Below are 18,273 nucleotides of genomic sequence, written 5' to 3'. Positions count from 1 at the left end.
CAGCATCAGCACCAGGGGTCTCCCATCTCCGAGAGTGACATGACCCCGTCTCGGAGCAGAATCGGGCCCCAACGCCAGCAGAGGCAGGAGGGTTCCTGCCTCACCAAGGGAACAGCACGGGCCATCAGAACAAGCTGGGTGGGAAAGGCGGCAGAATGAGATGCTGCAAGGAAATTAATTCCCCTGGGATTATCAGGGCTGGCTAGCTTCGTAACTGTCTCCGGAGGCCACAGGCCTAACTGCAAGAGTGGTGGCACTGGGGAAGAAGACCTGAACCAGGGCAGCGCGGGTGCGTCGCCAATCCAGTAATGACAAATTGCTCCAAGCAGGGGGGAAAGGAGGCAAAGCCTCAAGTGGTTACAGAGAAGGTGAGAAAATGCATGAAGCAGAAGGAAGGGGAGGGGTGGGAGCAGAGCCACTAGCTCAGACTGGAGGGACACTGATCCATCCATGGAATTATTTAGTTTACATCTCAAGGTGCAGAGCTGGCCTATACCTTCCTGGAATATACTGCTTGGGTGTACCCTATAGATGAATACAGGAGAGGGGGTCTGAGCTGGTAGGACCAGAGGGCAAAGGTGAGTAGCCTCAGCATGAGGTTGCCAGTCTAGTTTGCTTGGTTTGTAACTGCAGGGTGTCTGGAGACCAGAGCTGCTCTAGCAGAAATGTGCTAGGTAGGGAAAGCATGTGGCCAAAAGACTCGTGCTTCCAGTCTGTGGGATGGCGTGGTATTGCTAGAGTGGTGGCAAACACCCGTCAGCAGGACGGGACAGGAGCGGCAGGTTAACATCCAGAACACTGATGGAGAAAAGCTGAGGTCCAAAGACTGGTGGAGCTGTGGGAGCTGTACAGCAGGAGCAAGGGGTGTCAGAATGGGTGCGTGGGGAGAGCGGGACCAGAATAGCAGGGGAGCAATATGAAACAGGCCTTCCATTACAGAAATGGCATTAGTAATGCCTTGGGTGGGGAGCCTCAGACTGGAAGGCCAGGGAGCACAGGGTGTCTTGGCAGCACTGGAAGGAGTTGCTGGGGGCCAGAGTCCAGTGTGAGGTATGCAGAAACTGGTGCAAATCTGGCTCTTCTGTTCCCTCAAAGACACAGGGAGTGTTCTACATAGCCTAAATCATGACAAGGTGTTTGTGTGGGCAAGGAGAGAGAGAGAGAGAGAGAGAGATCTGGGGAGATAGAATGATCTTAAATTACTTTTTCTCTTTTCTGTCTTCTACAGTGAACCTCGTGCCCTGAATCTCCAAGGGAACCTTTGAAAAGGATTTTCCCCTTCTCGCCATCTCCTTATTGTTTGCCAGCTCTGCCCTGCACTGTGCAGGGAAGCTTGAAAGAGCAGGCTGAGCCCTGCAGGACAGCAAAAAGGACAATGTAGTGAGGGTGCTGTGAGGTCTTGGATAGGGAACCTTCTGAATCTTGTTCCTCACCCTTCACTCTCTGCTAATAGGTCTCTGACAGCCTTGGCAGGAACCTCTACCTGGCCACAAGCGTGGCATTTGGTGAGAGGGGGATTACACGTGGTGTACACGTCACCCTCACCATTTCCGTGGGACCTTTGTCCTGCCTCCTGTCACCTCTGAAACTCTTGCTTAGGTCCTCATTCACTAGGACACTGGGCAGCAGGCACCTGCTACTGCCAAACTGTTTGGAGTCTCCCAGCAGTGTGGCCTTCACCAGTTCCAGCAGAAGGTGGTTCCTGAGACAGAAGGTGCCTGGTGGGCCCATGAAGTAAGGAGAGCTTTTTCTTTGGGGGAAGAGTGGAGGGGGGAGATGAAGTAGATGGGGAGGAAAAAAAAAAGTGAGCCCAAGCGAGTGAGGGAAGAAGCACTGGCAAGTGTTCATAAGAAAGAGAGAGCAAGAAGGTGGAAGAAAGAAAAAGAAAGAAAACAAGGGAAAAAACAGATGGAAAGTTTAGAACAAGGGAAAGAAATATAAGAAGGGAAAGGGAGAACCAAAAGTGAGACAGAGCTGACAGCTGTTCCACCTAGCACCTGGTGGCAATGCCTTGAGGAACCTCTTCAGCGTGCAGACACCTTGCATCGCAGCAGCAGATGAGGAGGGACGGGGCTTCCCCAGTGCGGAGTTCCACTCACCCTCTTACAAAATCCCAGCAGCAGGGACAGGGTGCAGCCTAGCAGGGGTGGCAGTATGGGGGACTCTGAATCAGAGTCCACCTTGCACAACAACTCACTGTGGTGGCTGGCATGTGGGATGTTAGCCCTGTTGGCCAACTCATGGATTATCCTCAGCATCACAGCCAAACAACAGAAACACAAGCCTCTGGAGCTGCTGCTGTGCTTCCTCGCTGGGACACACATCCTTATGGCAGCAGTACCCCTCACCACCTATGCCGTGGTGCAGCTGCGGCGTGAGTCATCTGACTACGACTGGAACGAAAGCATCTGCAAGGTCTTTGTCTCCACATACTACACCCTGGCGCTGGCCACCTGCTTCACAGTGGCCTCCCTTTCCTACCACCGCATGTGGATGGTGAGGTGGCCAGTCAACTACCGGCTGAGCAATGCCAAAAAGCAGGCTCTGCACGCAGTCATGGGTATCTGGATGGTATCGTTCATCCTCTCCACCCTGCCCTCCATCGGCTGGCACAACAATGGCGAGCGCTACTATGCTCGTGGCTGCCAGTTCATTGTCAGCAAGATAGGGCTGGGCTTCGGTGTCTGCTTTAGCCTCCTGCTGCTTGGAGGAATCGTCATGGGCTTGGTGTGCGTGGGTATCACTTTCTACCAGACACTGTGGGCACACAGAAGACGCCGGCGGTGTCGCCATCAGAGGGCAGAGGAAGCATCATCCTGCTCTTCATCAGCACACACCACTTTCAATGTGCCGGCCATTGTCGTGGAGGATGTGCGAGGCAAAAGGAGGTCTTCACTGGATGGCTCTGAGTCAGCCAAGACCTCCTTGCAGATGACCAACCTCATCAGTGCTATTGTCTTCCTGTACGACACACTCACTGGGGTGCCCATCTTGGTAAGCAGCTAGTTCTCCCTTTCCCTTCAGGGTCTGACATTAAACTAGATTTCTGTTTCTCTTGTGTTTTAGGGAAGAAATCCTGTCTTCTGTCCAGCAGCCACAGAGTTGCTGCATCTGAATCTGTATTATTCTGAGGGCCGGTTTTAAAAAGATTGCAGCAATTGTCTCATCCTTCTGCAGCAGCATTTTCTTAAGACAAGTCTAAGCGTGGGGAATACACTCCACACCACTAAAACGAGTTGAAAGTTTCAAGTGGCTGAGAGGAAAATATTCAGCAAACTTACAGGGGGATCTACCTCTAAAAACGATGAGATTTCTATTTCTCCAGTTTGCTTCTGGAGAACTGATACACCAGATTTAAAAGCTGTCACAGTTTTCTTTTTCCTTCTGTTTGTATGGTCATAATCAGAATCCAGGCTTTGGCTGGCTGGTTGATTCTCTGCAAAACTGGAGAGCTGGGGAAGTTCTCAAAGGGAACCATTAAGAAAACAGAGGCTCAGGGCTTAGTCACAGCTTTTTTTTTTTTTTTTCCCCAGTGGCTGTGTTCTGTTACCACTTATTTAGCTCCAGCTCATAATGAGCACAGGGAAGAAGGGATCATAACACCATGTCTCATGTTAGAGATATGACAGGTCAGAATATGGTCCAGCAAACCTGGACAACACCCCAGAACAGTTTTTCAAAGGGGCATGGGCCAATTACTTGATGAATCTTTTACAGACAGATTATGTTCTATGACATAATTGACTCCCGATATCTTTCTTCCTTGATTCCCACTTCTGTCTTTTTTCTCAGCATTATTTCTCTCTCTTACCTCGAAGGTTGTGAGCTTTTTTAGCCTGCGCTATGATACGGCCCCCACCTGGATGGTCCTGGCAGTGCTCTGGTGCTCCATGGTGCAGACCTTGCTGCTCCCCTCCTTCATCTGGTCCTGCGAGCGCTACCGAGCGGATCTTCGCACCGTATGGGAGCAATGTGTGGCCATTATGTCTGAGGAAGACGGAGATGATGGTAAGCCCCTTGCGACCCCACGGTCATCTTCATTAATCCATTTCCCAAGAGACTACAGAGGAAAGAGGGGTCTTCCTTGGGAAAAGGACCTGATGGCACTGGGAGTGGTGCTGTGGGTGGCTAGGTGGGATTCATGTTATATCTTAAATCAGCAACTATGAGAAAATTTATTCTGGAGAAGGCTCTGCCACTCACTTGCTGCCTTAGGACTCGGTAGCGTAAAGGAAAAATTAGTGCAGCGTCCTTCACAGTAGAAGCAACAGTAGAGACAGTTTGTACAGCTGCCAAAGCACAACCAAAGTGACATGCTGGGCCTCAGCCCAACTTGCTGGTCTAAGTTCTGGCAGTGGGTGATTCAAAGGCGAGACAGAAGAAACAGGGCAGTCTCTTGGTCTTTTAGCGCTGCTGGAAGCAGAAAGACGAAGTCCTTCTTCAGAGGTGAGCCCTGGGGGCTGCAAGTAGGGTGGCAGAAGTTAGACAAGCATTAGGATGGGGTCCAGGTGCCCTGATAATGCTGGCTGAAAAGTGTTGACTGCTGTGCCCCTCTTTGCCAACAGATGGTGTGTGTGATGATTACGGTGATGGCAGGATCTGCAAAGTGAGATTTGATGCAAACGGTGCTGCAGCTGTGAAGAGGGACTCCCGGGACATCAAGCTGCTGCCCATGCACCACATGTTGTTACCACAGGACAAGGTGCACTACCTGCAGGTGAGCTGAGAGCTAGCAGAGGCAGCCGCAGAACCCCGTTCCTTCTCTGTCAGTCTCCCACACTTTCGTGTCTTCTTGATTCTCTGGCGCCTCAGCTACTCCCTTCCTATTCTGTCTCTTCAAGTCTTCCATCACCACCCTCCTTCTCTGTTTGCCAGGTCCCTATCTCCAGAAGAATGTCACATGATGAGACTAACATCTTCTCTGCCCACCGCTCCGCTCCGTCCTTCCTACACAAATGGTCTTCATCTGACGACATCCGCATTCCCACCCCCCGCAAGGCTGGAGGCCCCGGCTTCTTGCCTCCTCAGCTGCATGACTACCAGCACCGCCGGCGGCCACCTGAAGACGAGCTGACGACCTTACGGCAGTTTTTGGAGGCAGGGCTGATGCCCCGGGTCTCCAGCTCCAGCGCCTGCTTCTTCCGAGATGAGATCACCACGTTCATTGACGAGACACCACAACCCACCCCAGCCTGCAGCCCACGGCACTCTCGTCTCCTGCTCGCATCACGCCGTGATCGCCGCCTCTCCCTTGGCAGCAGAGAGGAGGATAACATCGACCGGCCACGGCGCTGCTCCCTGGCTGGGAATGAAGCCTGGCATCAGCAGGATGGAGAGCAGGCGCCACACGAAAGGACCCTTGAGGCCTGTGAGGCACAGACCTTCCAGGATCCCAAACTATGAGAGACAGCATCAAAAACATTCAGTGCCATCATGATTTTTAAATAAAATTTCAAGTGTTTCCTTTGTCCTGGGACCTGATCACTAATTTGCATTCTCATCTTTCTCGCCAGCAGGCAGGAAACATGGCACCCCACACTGGTGGGGGAAAAAGGAGTGGGACAGATCCGCAGAAGGGAGCATGACAGACGGACATGGACAGCCTGTGCCTGCCCTCAGGTTACAAATACACCTACTGCTGCCACCGCCACTTGGCACCCTCGTCAGTCCCATCCCTTTGTGAACTCCACCCTCGCATCCACTCTGCCCTAAAAGACAGGGCAGGCACAGAATGGTATTAAAATTCTATATTTGGAGTGTCAATCGTGTGTCTGTTTTTAAAATAATATATTAGTAATAATTTTGTTTCCATAGAAACAAAATGACTGGCCTAATGTTTAATGAAGCTTCACAGGCTTCTGGAAGGGAAATGCAAAAAGTGTGAAGCTCCTTTCCTCCCTCTCCATCCCTTTCTCGTCAGTGCATCTGGAAGGCAGCAGATGCTTAGCAGCCCAGGGAAGGGAATGAAGCCTGTGTCGAGGAGTCGTCATGGGAGACTGAGTGAAAAGCTTTCCTGTCCATTTCAGGGGAGACTTAGGCTGCCTACAGCTAAGCAGGAGCAGCCTCTGTGGTTTCTAATATTGCTTTGAGGCAACCCCAGGCTTGAAAACAATTACATTATTTCCAAAAAAGATCCTGACACATAACATCTCATTTCACTGGTGCAAACTTTTGATTCCAGTGCAAACTTTGCATAAAACACGATGGCCCAAACTTCTCACCCAGACAGGAAAACTGACAGAGCCTTCCCCAAGCAAGGTCCCTGTCTGCCTACGCTGTCAAAGCTGGGAGCTGTGAGGTCCAGAGCAGGCTCCTGCTCTGCTCAAATCTCTCAGAATAGAGGTGCAGGGATAGTTATGTGGGAGATGGGCCGCATTCTGTCTGCTGCTGGCTCTACTTCCAGCCATGGGCAAGGTGGGGGGCTGCATCAGAGGGGCTGTTTTGATACTTCAGACTGGAGCCCGTTTTGGTGAGGGGTCTGGAGCACAAGTCTGATGAGGAGCAGCTGAGGGAACTGGAGTTGTTTAGCCTGGAGAAAAGGAGGCAGAGGGGAGACCTTATCGCTGTCTACAACTACCTGAAAGGAGGTTGTAGCGTGGAGGGTGTTGGTTTCCTCTCCCAAGTAGCAAGTGATAGGAAGAGATGTCCTCAAGTTGTGCCAGGGGAGGTTTAGTTCGGATATTAGGAAAAATTTCTTCATTGAGAGTGTTGTCAGGCATTGGAACAGGCTGCCCAGGGAAGTGGTTGAGTCACCATCCCCAGAGGTGTTTAAAAGATGCATAGATGAGGTTCTTAGGGACATGGTTTAGTGCCAGTGTTAGGTTAGCAGTTGGACTTGGTCTTAAAGGTCTTTTCCAACTGAAATGATTCCATGATTCTATATATAGCCCATCACCTCTGAAGCACTTCTTCATGTGAGAAGTGGTACACGAACTGCCAAAGTGTGCCTTGTCCCCGGCATGGATTCTGACAGATTAACTGTACCATCTTACAAGGTGTCTCGCTGGAGGAGTCTGGGTGAGCTGTACCACAGGGAGGGTTAGCAGATGTTTGGCGGACACCTGGACGAAGTATCACATCAAACAACGAGCTGCCGGGGTTCTGCTGTCCCACGCAGGGCCAGCACTGGCTGGTCCAGGCGCCCACGAAGAGGCGGCCGTTCCCGCCTGGCGCGGTGAGAGCTTCTCCCGCGGAGAGACGTGGGCACGGGAGCGGAGCTGGCCGTTGTCCCCGCCGTGCCCAGCCCCGCCCGGGCGGGCCGGCAGCCGCTCTGCCCCCCGCTCCCCCACCGCGGCCCTGGCCCGCACCGCCCCCCGGCCCGGCCCTCTGGGTGGGCCCCGCCCGGGGCCAGCCAAGCCGCCTACCGGCCCTAGACCCCTTCTCCTCCTCCCCGGCGGCTCGGCCATGGCGTCCCTGCTGTGCCTCTGCCTCTGCCTCCTCCTCGCCGCCGCCGCCACGTCGCCGGGCCGCCTGGTCCCCTACGACCTGCTGTACGCGGACGGAGTGCGGGCGTACTTCGCCCGGGACTGGGGACGAGCAGCCGAGCTGCTGCAGCGCGCCCTGCACAGCTACGCGGGGCTGCGGGCGGCCCGCCGCGACTGCCGCGCTGCCTGCCGCCGGGAGGCGGCCTTCCTCGGCGGGCCGCCGCGGGCCGGGCCCTGGGAGGCCGCGCTCTTCGGGCCGGTGCTGCAGCGCGCTGACTGCCTACAGCACTGCCTGGGGAGCCGGCTGGGCGCCGCGCCTTCCGCCCACCACGCCAGCCTCGCCATCCGCCGCGACTTCGAGCGGAGGGAGCCCTACAACTACCTCCAAGTGGCCTTCTTCCAGGTGGGGACCGGCCCTGGGGGCGGCCAGGGGCCCCCCAGGGTGGGCTCTCCCCAGGGGGCTGGGGTTCGCCAGCCCTGGGCAGGTGCAGCAGAGGCAGCGTGCTGGTTCTGCACGGCTCTTCTTGGTGGGCAAGAGCTCACTAGCCGGGGACAGGGGATGTCTGGACAGCACAGGGCAGAGATGCCTTGTGAGTGAATGCAGGGGGCAGCTGGGGCCAAGGATGGGTGTGAAGAGGCCTGCCGGAATGTGACAGGCACTGCTGCTTTTTCTCCACAGCTGAAGAAGCTGGATCAGGCTGTGTCTGCTGCTCATACCTTTTTCGTCGCTAATCCCCAGCACCTCCAAATGCGGGAGGACATAGAGAAGTACCGGCGTATGTCAGGGGTGAAGTCGGACAACTTCCGGGACCTGGAGGCCACACCACACTGGGTGAGGGTTCGATGCAGTGCTGGGCATCACCAGCTCTTATCCCATCCTAGGGACTGGTCTGAAACCGTGATCTGTTCCCACACAAGCGCCATGGCTTGAGACAGGGCCCCCATACACAGAATCACAGAATGGTTTGGACTGGAAAGGACCTTTAAGGATCACCTAGTCCAAGCCCTTGCCACGGGCATGTGACATCTTTCAATACATCAGGTTGCTCAGAGCCCAGTCCAACCTGACCTTGAACACCTGTCATGATGGGGCATCCCCAGCTTCTTCTCTGGGCAACCTGTTCCAGTATCTCACCACCCTCATCCTAACAAGTGTCTTCCTTATCTCTAGTCTAAATTTACTGTCTCTTAGTTTAAAACCACTGCCCCTCTTCTGTCACTACAGGCCTTGGTCACTCACTCTTTCTTATAAGCCCCCTTTGTATTTGAAAGGCTGCAAGAAAGTCTCCCTGAAGCCTTCTCTTCAGGGTGAAGACAAACTACTGCAAGTGTGACACAGAGACTTTCTGCTGACAGTTATGGCAGGCTGCAGGGCCTTGCAGAAGTATATTGGGCTTAAGTCCAGAAGATTTGCTGTCACTGCATAGTGGGCTGTGCATGAACAGGCAGGCCCCTAGATGTCAGCACTACCCTGTGAGCGACACAAAGTCTCAGGGCATCCTTTGGTGTCACCCTGATGAGGGGTCTGGATCTGTCCTTTGCAGGAAGCATATGAGGCTGGGGTGCAGCACTACAATGCGGATGAGTACCTGCAGGCCGTGGCCAGGCTGGAGGAGTCACTCACAGAGGCTCTGTCAGCACTGGAAGAGTGTCGTGCCCTGTGTGAAGGGCCTCGGGAGGATGAAGATGAGGAGGAGGAGGAGATGCAACCTGGCCTGTACGAAGCCATTGCAGGTAGCATTAGAGGCACAGCAGATTGGGTAGGAAGGCCATGCTCCCCACGCTGGACAGGCCTCATTTTTCAGCTCTCCTGTCTGGTGGAAGTGGGAGCTGCTGCCTTTCTTACTCGTCTCTCTTGCAGCCCATTATATTCAGGTTTTGAAGTGCAGACAGCAGTGCGTCCTTGAAATCGCCACAAAGCCGGGGCGGATTTCTGCCACAGAAGATTTCATACCCTCTCATCTTGATTTACTGCAGTTTGCCTACAATCAAGGTGAGCAGTCACAAGCCAGTGGGTTATGCTGTGGCACCTGTAAACTTGCCCTTTTCCTCTGGACCTGGAGTCATGGGGAGAAGTGGCACACTGACCTGAGCTCTGCCTCTTGTTTCCCACTTCTGCCCTCTGACTCTTCCCAGAACCTCTCTTCTCTTGCTCAAGATTGTGGCCATTGAGGGAGAGGTCTCTTGTGGTCCACTTCAGTCTCCTTGTGCAGCTTCTGTGATGTTGGTTTTTCCCACTTCTTTTCTCCAGCACACTACATTTCAAGTCCTTGCTCCAACTATCTACTGTGTATTTTTTACTCTCCCTTTTAGTACGTGACTCCAGAGTAGGCCCGCATTTCCCATCTAGAGCATGCACTTGCGTCTCATCTTGACAGTGCTGTTCTTTCTGAGTCAGCCTCGCCTGCCCTCGCGGAACTGATCGCCTGTCACGACATTGGTCACTTTGCCACCCTGTCACTTTCACACATCCCTCAGCTCTCCTCTTAGATACCTCTACTCCTTCCCACACTGACCCACCTGTCTCTCATCTCCTGTCTCAAGTCATTGGTAAAACTTGTATCTCAAAGAATCCTCCAGATCCCTTATCATGTGGGGGAGGTGGGATCATCTTTCTTCCAAATATACTTCTTTTTTTTTTTTCTCTCTGTTTCCTCTGAATGAGCTCCCAATAAATTTTGAAAATTGGCCCATTCTTAACCGGGCTCATTCCATGTATTGTCTGCCCACCATTGGGTAGAAGCCCAACTAGGTAGGGATTGATGTGTACTTGGTGTAAGGCCTCCTGCTGCTGGACCCTGACCAGGACCTTGGGTGCTGCTGGCCTGTGCACATTTGCTGCTAACATCAGGTCTTCCAGAGACATATCTGTTCTGTTCTGTCCCTGCCCAAGTTGGGAACCAGGTGCTGGCTGCTGAATGTGCTGCTTCCTACTTGCTCTTCTATCCCATGGATGAGCCAATGTTGGAGAAAATGAAACAGTATCACACAGAACTGGGAGAGGACACAGCTGTCACAGCCAGAGAGGTAGTTACAACCCCAGGTCTGTACGTTTTTGGCCCTCCCCTGTCCCATACAACAGAATCGTGGTCCAATAGACAAAAGGGGGGATGTTTCACGGCAGATGTGTGCCAAGCCCAGGACCGAAGAAACTGGAGCCTGAGTTTACTTATAGTCTATACCAGGCAGGGTCCCTGCAGAACAGAACAGGGCTTTCATAGTGCACAGCAGTTTGTTGGGGCAGGTTTCTGCCCTGGAGAGGGATGGGGTTGTCTTTTGTGGGATGGTTGTTTGACAGCCTCTTTGCTTTCTTAGATTATTCAACATTATGTGCAGAGATCTTTGATGGAGAAGAAGTTGATATATTATGCAGTGGAGCATCTAGGAGAAAGTTTTGATGACCCTGTAAGTAATGGTATCATATTAATCTTCCTGCCCCGATTTCACAAAGGCAGTTGTCAGAATTCACTTCAGAAAGGATCAGACACTGATGAGAAGGACCCCCAAGTCCTTATGAGTTTCTGCTGCTCCAGGACTAAAGTTAGTTGGAAATTGCTGCAGTGACCAGATGCATTACCCAAATCTGGATGTCATCAGAGGCAGGCCAGAATCATTGGTCTGATATTCACTGGAGAAGGAGGAAAAGGAGCTGGGTGTTTGACATCATCGGATGTGGGAGAAGTTGGTTGTGTACTAAACCATCTGCATTTGTTCCTATAGGATCTTTGGACTCCAGATGAGCTGATTCCTGAAAACCTAAAGGGGAAACACAGGTAAGGTTGGCCAAGTCAACTAGAACCAAAATGTAACTGTTGGAAGTAGTGGATGGGGTTGGACTGGCAGAGGTGGTACAAGGAACAGTGATACCTACTGAGGAATGGGCAAAACAGTAACAGGAGGGGTGCAAAATCCCACCACAGAGGAGGGTTAGGCATAGCTCTGTGTACTGACAGCCACGATGTCTGTTTTTTCCCTTGCTCCTGAGAGAGGATCAGGAGAAGCAAAAGCAGGAAACTCTGAATGTGGAAGAGATGAAGAAGAGGGGTGAGTAAAAGAGCTTGAAGAATGACTTGGATGCAGTCAGCCAGGCTTAGCAAAGCTAAGTGCTGTCTTTTCTTCAATCCTCAGACATTTGAATGCTAGCATAGATGCAGACTGACTTGAATGGCTCAACAAGTCTTCTCACTGTTCCTTTTCTCCCTCTATGATGCATGTGTCATCTTGAAAATCTCACTGTGTACATCTCTGGGATGGGAACTCAGAGCACTGTGGCTGGAGAAGCTGAGTGTAGAGGTATCTGAATATGTGACATGCCTGTGGACCGGCAGATCCCTGTTCAGTATGGCAGGAGCGTGTACACCAAAGCTGGTTCAACTCCACCAGCCCAAATTCAAGCAACTTTTTTCTGAAGGCGACGAGTAGAGAGGTGGGAAATGGAAACTGATAACAGACTGTTTGGCTTGGGCAAGTCTTTCCCTGACAAACACAAGTCCAGATGGTTGTGACTGAATGCTATAGACTGCAGTGCAGAGTCCTGTGCTCTTGCTGGTCCTTTATTCTTATGTATGGACACACAGCATCTTGTGGGGCTCTGTCCTGGTGTCTTTGCTTAAGTGACACCAAGTGGTTCTATACTGTGACACATGGGAGAGCAGATCATTGTGAGGATCTAAGTACCCTGGCATTCCTGACCATCTAGAGGTCAGAGGTCGGGGTAGAAAAATGGCCAAAGATCAAAAGATCAAATCACCAACTAATACCTATTGCTTCTCTTTAGGGCTGAAGAAAGTAGAAAAATTCACTGGAGATAATTCTGGCATAAGATGTGTTATTGAAAAGAGGGTTGATTGAGGTGTTTACCTGCTTCTTTTCTCCAGAGCCTCACCCCAGCAGGCTGGACCTGTTCTGCTGCTGCGATCCACAGTGCACTCAACTTTCCCCAGCTCCCTGCTGCTCTCCCAGCAAGCCCCACATTTCTGCTGGCTCCTGAAGCACGCGCTGTAGGCCAGCTTCCCCAGCTGATGCTCTGGTTCCCCTGAAGCATGTGAGGGGTGCAAGTGGCCCAAGGTCTGTGAGGAATGGGCACTTCTGGGGAACTGTCCTGTCTTCTCAGAGAATGTGCAGCATCTCTCCACTTCTTTTCCAGGCTGGGGGTTGGTGTGTGAGGGCTTCTTGTCCAAAGCTCGCTCATGTCTGTCTGTACTTGCTTCTTGATAGGTCCATTGCCTTTTGAAGGTATTGTTGTTACGATGGATTCCCACCAGATGAATGGAACCCAGAGGGTTGTGTTTGACAGAGTGCTGACCGAGTCTGAGTGTAAGGACCTCCTCCGGCTGACAAAGGTGAGGCCTGAGTCTTGCAGGAGCTCCTGTGTGGGTACTTTCCTCCTCAGCAGACAGAGTTGTAGTGTTCCTAAGGGGGAGAGATGGCAGCATAGTGTGTGTCATCTGTATCCTGTTCCAGGCAGCAGGAGAAGCAGGAGATGGCTACCGGGCAAGACGATCACCTCACACCCCACATGAGAGATTTGAAGGGTTAACAGTTCTGAAAGCCATGCAGGTAAGTGGCTCTGTGAGTCTGCCACCTCCTTGATTGTCCAGAAAAAGTGTTTGCCACACCAGCATTTTCCTCTGTGAAGTGCACTCTGGATGGGGTCATGGTTGTGTTATCTTCCCCACAAGCACACGTGCAGTCTCCCCTGACCCCCTTCATCTACAGTCATGTTTAGGCATGTTGTACATGGAGGGCTTGACAAGTGCTTTCTCTCCTATGAGACAGTGTTTTGGGATTGCTACTTGTCCCTGTGAAGGGACATGCTTAGCTTAGAATTAGAGAATAAAATAAAGATGGTAGGAGCTTCTGGAGATCTGTAATCCAACCCCCTGCTTTCAGCATGGCTAACTCCAAAGCTAGATGAGATTCCTCAGGGCTTTGCACAGGCGAGTCCTGAACATCTCCAAGGGTGGAGATTCCCCACACTCTCTGAGCACCTGTTTCAGTGCTGTACCATTCTCAGGAGGATGAAATCTTTCTTAATATCTAGACAAAATTTCCCTTGCTGCAGCTTTTGCCCATTGCTTCTTGTCTTTTCAGTGTCTTTGTCTAAGAAGAGATTGTCTCCATCTTTTCTATAACCCCCTTTCAGGTGACAGGAAACTGTAGTTAGATCCTCCTTTGGCCTTCTCTAGGCTGAAGAAACCCAGCTCTTTCAGCCTCTTTTTTGAAATTACGTGCTCCAACACCCCTGCCATCTTAAGACCTTTCACTGAAGATTCATTCCGGTTTGCTAGTGTCCCTTGTTTATGTTGGACTCAAAAGGGTACTGCATTCCAGATGTGGCTTCATGTGCTGAGTAGAAGGAAAGAATTTCTGTGCTGTACACATGTATTCCTGACTTATATTTACAAGAGAAAACATGTTCTTTTCTTACATGTGTGACCACAGAATTTTACATGGGTCTCTTCTTCTGTACTGTGTATAATTTCTTGGAATATCTTTGTATGTAAGTATTCTAACAGGCTTGCTTTTCACTTGTAGCTGGCCCAGAATGGGGACGTGGACTGGAGAGATGCCAAATTGTTTCTGCAGGCCAGTGAGAAATCACGGAAAATCGTAGAGTCCTACTTTACTCCTGGAAAGAAACTCCATTTCTCATTCACACACCTTGTGTGCCGCACAGCTGTAGATGGTAAAGAATCTTTCACCCTGTTAGTCCCTGTCTCCTGGGGAGTCTCCTCAGTCCCAGCCATGTGCTCTCAGGAGAGTCTCTTTCCTTTACTCTCACTGTGCCCCTTTCTCTTTGCCTTATTTATTGAAATTGAAAATACCCATATTCTTTTTCAAAACTTCCATTTTCAGAGGAACAGGGAGGTCGTATGGATCTTAGTCATCCTGTACATGCTGATAATTGTCTCTTGGATCCTGAGGGGCAAGAATGCTGGAGAGAACCGCCTGCCTATGTGTACAGGGACTACAGGTAAGAGAAGGGGACCTGCATTAGGTCATGTGGGCATCAGAATGCCTCCACAGCCCCATCAGAGTATAAGCTCAGCTTATCAAAACCAGGTGATGCATTGTTGGCTCAAAGACAACCAGGTCTGTAGCATCAGGCAAAAGGCTGCATCAGTGGCTTCAGAATGAGGTGTGAAACACCTTTCCTAGCCTGGCAAAAATATCTAGTCTTTCTCCGTTCTCCCTTCCCAAACATTAACAGGGAGCAGAATGAGGCGCTGAGGCTGTTTGAACTAGAACCATGATATCAAATGGTCTTCTTAGGGCTCTACCACAGTACTACAGCCCACTGCCAGCTGTTCCTTTTAAACATGTTCCATCTTTCACAGTCTTACTGCTGCATTGTCCATGAGTTACAGGAAAGGGAGAACTAGGCTTCTTGGATTTCCTTTGTTTGAGCAGCCAGTGTACTTTGGTGAATATTTTCCCATTCATCTCTCTCAAGATCCACTGCCAGTACTCTGTGTTGAGTTTTCCGTTCTATGTGAAAGGTTTTGTTTTTTTCCAGCCTTTGTCAGAATTTTGTATTCTTCTGTGAAATAACCTGAAATATTTTAAAGATGGTGACAATTTTTCCACACTACAGACAAATTAGGTCAGTTTTTTATAGCTGATTCCACCTATCTACCGTCCCATATATTGGCATCCAGAAATCTTATTTGCCTTTTCTTTGAGTGGTAGCTGTACTCAGAGCAGAAATCTTTTCTGAGCAGCCTGTGTTAAGGATATGGGGCTTAGAGGGAGCTGAGGTATCATTGAGTCCATTTCCCTTCTCACATAGATGTTGATGTGGTATAGTCAGATTGTAAAGTTACCAATCTCTGCAGTGTAACTGGTTAGATCTCTATATTTCCTGTGGGAAAGCAGTCCTGTCACCTCACTCCTGCCTGGCAGTGAGCTTCTCTGACTTCTGCTTGAATGTATATTAAAATATCTTACTGGGATCTGTGCCACCGAGCTATTTCCAGGAGTATTCCTGTCCTCTTGCAGAGAGAATTGTGATTGACCAACCAGCTCACAAGGGCTGAGCACTTCCAATGTTGTTTTAGATGAGGACAAACTCCATGAATTTTGTGCTCCAGACTTCCTGGATCTCTTCTGTGTATTTGTGCAGTGGTCATTAATTAAACTATTGAACAGTATTGAGCCCAGGGGTCCCAGTGGTCCAGTGATCCTTCTCAAGGCAAAGAGTACTCCTTTGGGTGCCAGGGCTGCACTAGTCAGTGTGAGCTGTTCATACGTTCCTCTTCTTCTCTCTGTTCATTACTAATTTCTCCAGAGGCACTGTTCTGAGGACTTTTATCGGAGTCCAAACTGCTGAGATCAAGCACATTTTCTATGCCTATGAAATCAACATTTTTGTCAAAGATTGTGTGACTAACACCATCTGCTTTTAGTACCCCCGTGTTACATTTTAAGACCATTTTCTATTTACCTTTTGTCCTTCAATTACCCTTCTCAGAAATGGAGTCTGAAGCCCTGCAGACTATTGAGGTCAGGCTAATGGACCTGTTATTTCCTACCCTCCTACCCTTTCGTGCGTCTGAGATCTGTCCTTGCTTTTCTTCAATTGTGTTACCACCCTGACTTCAAAGTCTTATTGAAACCCAAGGGCAGAAGAGCTATAATTTCCTGGCTTTCAGGGCTGGTAATCTTCTCACTGTCCTTATGTCTGTAATGTTTTGCTTCAGCAGCCACAGTGTTGATTTCTGTTTCTTTCTCACAGTCCCATTAATAAGCCTCTCTTGTTCTCTGATATTTTCTATCAGATAATTGAATACCAAGAGGAATGCAAATATAATAGTTTGTGGCCCATTCTTTGACCCAGTTGACAGTGGTCTCACCTGCACTGCACAATGGCCTCGCTACTTTTTGTCTAGCATTAGTAAAAGAAATTACTGTTTTACTTTTATGCATGCAGTCTTTTTGACCATTCTTATGTCACCCTGAAATCTATTGACTCTTAAGACATGGCTTTCTTTGCTCATCAATCTCCTCTTCCAATTTTTGGATTATTCCCAATCTTAAAAAGCATCATGCGGGTTTACCTAGCCCATGGCATTGTCACAGCAGTGCCACAGATATGTGCTACAAAAGGATTAAAACCAAAACAGGACAACTGCGTAGAGCTAACTCCCTGACATGTTCTCCTAGCCTCCCGTGGCTTGCAGTTCAGGGACTCCTCTGAGTCAGGCACTGCTATATTTAACAACCCCCCCAAACGGATTCCCCTGTAAAGTGATCTGGTCACTTTGAACCTGTGGTATCATTCAGGTCCCACAGCCTCCTGCAACAAGGAGTGTGGGGAGTACCTGGGAAGAATGAGCTTCACCCTCCATATGTCCTCTTTCTTTTTATCCACAGTGGCATTCTCTACCTCAATGATGACTTCCAAGGTGGGGGCCTTTTCTTCACTGAGATGGACACTGTGACTGTCACAGTAAGTCTGGGACTGGACAAAAGAAGAGGAGAGGACTGAGCGGTAGACTTAATTTGGGCAGGAGGAAACTAGTTGGTTATTGGGTCCCACCACTCCAAAAACAACCCAGTGCCGGTGCTGTGGCAGATTCAAATAGGGGCACCTAAAGGCAAATCAATGCAAATCTCAGACAGAGGAGAGGTTAACTCTTTCCTAGCTGAGATGTTCCAGGCTCTTCCAGTCTGTGCGTGTCTGTAACCTGAGTTGTGTCTTAGATTTTCTCTATTCCTCTGCAAGACCTGCCTTGCTGATACACTGGCAGTGAGTGCCTAGTGGCTCTCTACTCTTCCACATACAATGACTGTGTACCCCAGAGCACGGTGATGCTGGCTTCATTGTCTCTTCTCTTTCCTGGCAGGCTGAGGTGCGTCCTAAGTGTGGGAGGCTGGTAGCCTTCAGCTCTGGCAAGGAGAACCCCCACGGCGTGTGGGCAGTGAGCCGTGGCAGGCGCTGCGCCATGGCTCTCTGGTACACACACTCCCAAGAGCACGCTGAACAGGTAAAGTACCATATTGGAGAACTGAATACAAGTACCTCCAAGCCAGACCAAATCCCCCTGAGGAATAGATTCTGGGCTTTCCCATGGGGCAGAGCCTAGTGCAGCAGCTGGGGCTTGTCCTCTGACAAGGTACCTGGTGGAGGATCCAGCCTATGATGGGTCCCACAAGAGACAGTGGACTCTGGCAGGGATTGGATGGATGTGGCAAAGATGAGATGTGTCTTGTCAGCCCCTGTGAGCAGGATGAAGACCCTAGCAGAGAGGGATTCACATCATCTCTGTCTCCATGGCTGCAGGAGCGGGTGAAGGCAGAGGAGGTGATGCAGCAAAGAGCTGTGGAGCAGGACCGGCCTAATGGAGGAGAACGTCAGGGAGCTGACCACAGCGGCAGATCCTCCTCAGAGCTTCCTGTTTCCAGCAGTGGAGCCAGGCCCATGAGCTGGAGACACAAACCTGGCTCAGACAGAACACAGCGCCCCAAGGAGCTACGTGCCAGAGATGAGTTTTGAGAATGTCAGGCCTGGGGTCAGGACTGACACACACCATGGCCTGGGCGGTCTTGATAGAACCAGGACCACAGAGGCCTGGAGCAATGTATTAGCATGCTAGAGCCATAGTGATGAGGTGGGATGAAGCTTTCTTCTCTGTGACATCCCAGCAGCCAAAAATGGTAGCAGGGACAGAGTATTAAAGTCAACAACAGGAACTTTCTTCACTGCTTCACCCATGTGTTTATGTCACTCAGAAGTAAGAAGGTAGGGTCTCCTCATCCCATTCCTCTCAGTGCCAGGTCCCTGGTCATCCAGGGCCAGATCCAAGATGGGGAGGAAGAGTCTGAGGTCTTTCAGTAAGGGCTGTCA

At 50.6% G+C, this 18,273-nt stretch overlaps 2 protein-coding genes across 2 annotated transcripts; both read left to right on the top strand.

Moving 5' to 3' along the window:
* Positions 1 to 2,154: 2,154 nt before the first annotated feature.
* GPR162 (G protein-coupled receptor 162) lies at positions 2,155 to 5,403 on the top strand (the record flags this gene model as incomplete). Its single annotated transcript, XM_080357721.1, has 4 exons — positions 2,155 to 2,994; positions 3,819 to 4,008; positions 4,566 to 4,717; positions 4,876 to 5,403. 4 exons carry the CDS (start codon positions 2,155 to 2,157, stop codon positions 5,401 to 5,403), a joined length of 1,710 nt encoding a protein of 569 aa, XP_080213847.1.
* A 2,001-nt stretch (positions 5,404 to 7,404) lies between these two features.
* P3H3 (prolyl 3-hydroxylase 3) lies at positions 7,405 to 17,922 on the top strand (the record flags this gene model as incomplete). The annotated part of the gene is made up of 15 exons (XM_080363433.1): positions 7,405 to 7,827; positions 8,104 to 8,256; positions 8,969 to 9,158; positions 9,286 to 9,417; positions 10,318 to 10,451; positions 10,740 to 10,829; positions 11,145 to 11,197; positions 11,410 to 11,468; positions 12,642 to 12,766; positions 12,888 to 12,983; positions 13,962 to 14,112; positions 14,283 to 14,400; positions 16,800 to 16,875; positions 17,273 to 17,413; positions 17,710 to 17,922. The coding sequence occupies 15 exons, from the start codon at positions 7,405 to 7,407 to the stop codon at positions 17,920 to 17,922; spliced, it is 2,154 nt and encodes a 717-aa protein (XP_080219559.1).
* Positions 17,923 to 18,273: the final 351 nt, after the last annotated feature.

Source organism: Nesoenas mayeri (assembly GCF_963082525.1).
Source record: "Nesoenas mayeri genome assembly, chromosome: 1".
NCBI lineage: Eukaryota > Metazoa > Chordata > Aves > Columbiformes > Columbidae > Nesoenas > Nesoenas mayeri.
The sequence above is the reverse complement of the archived record's forward strand: the minus strand, read 5'-3'. Positions and strand labels throughout refer to the sequence as shown.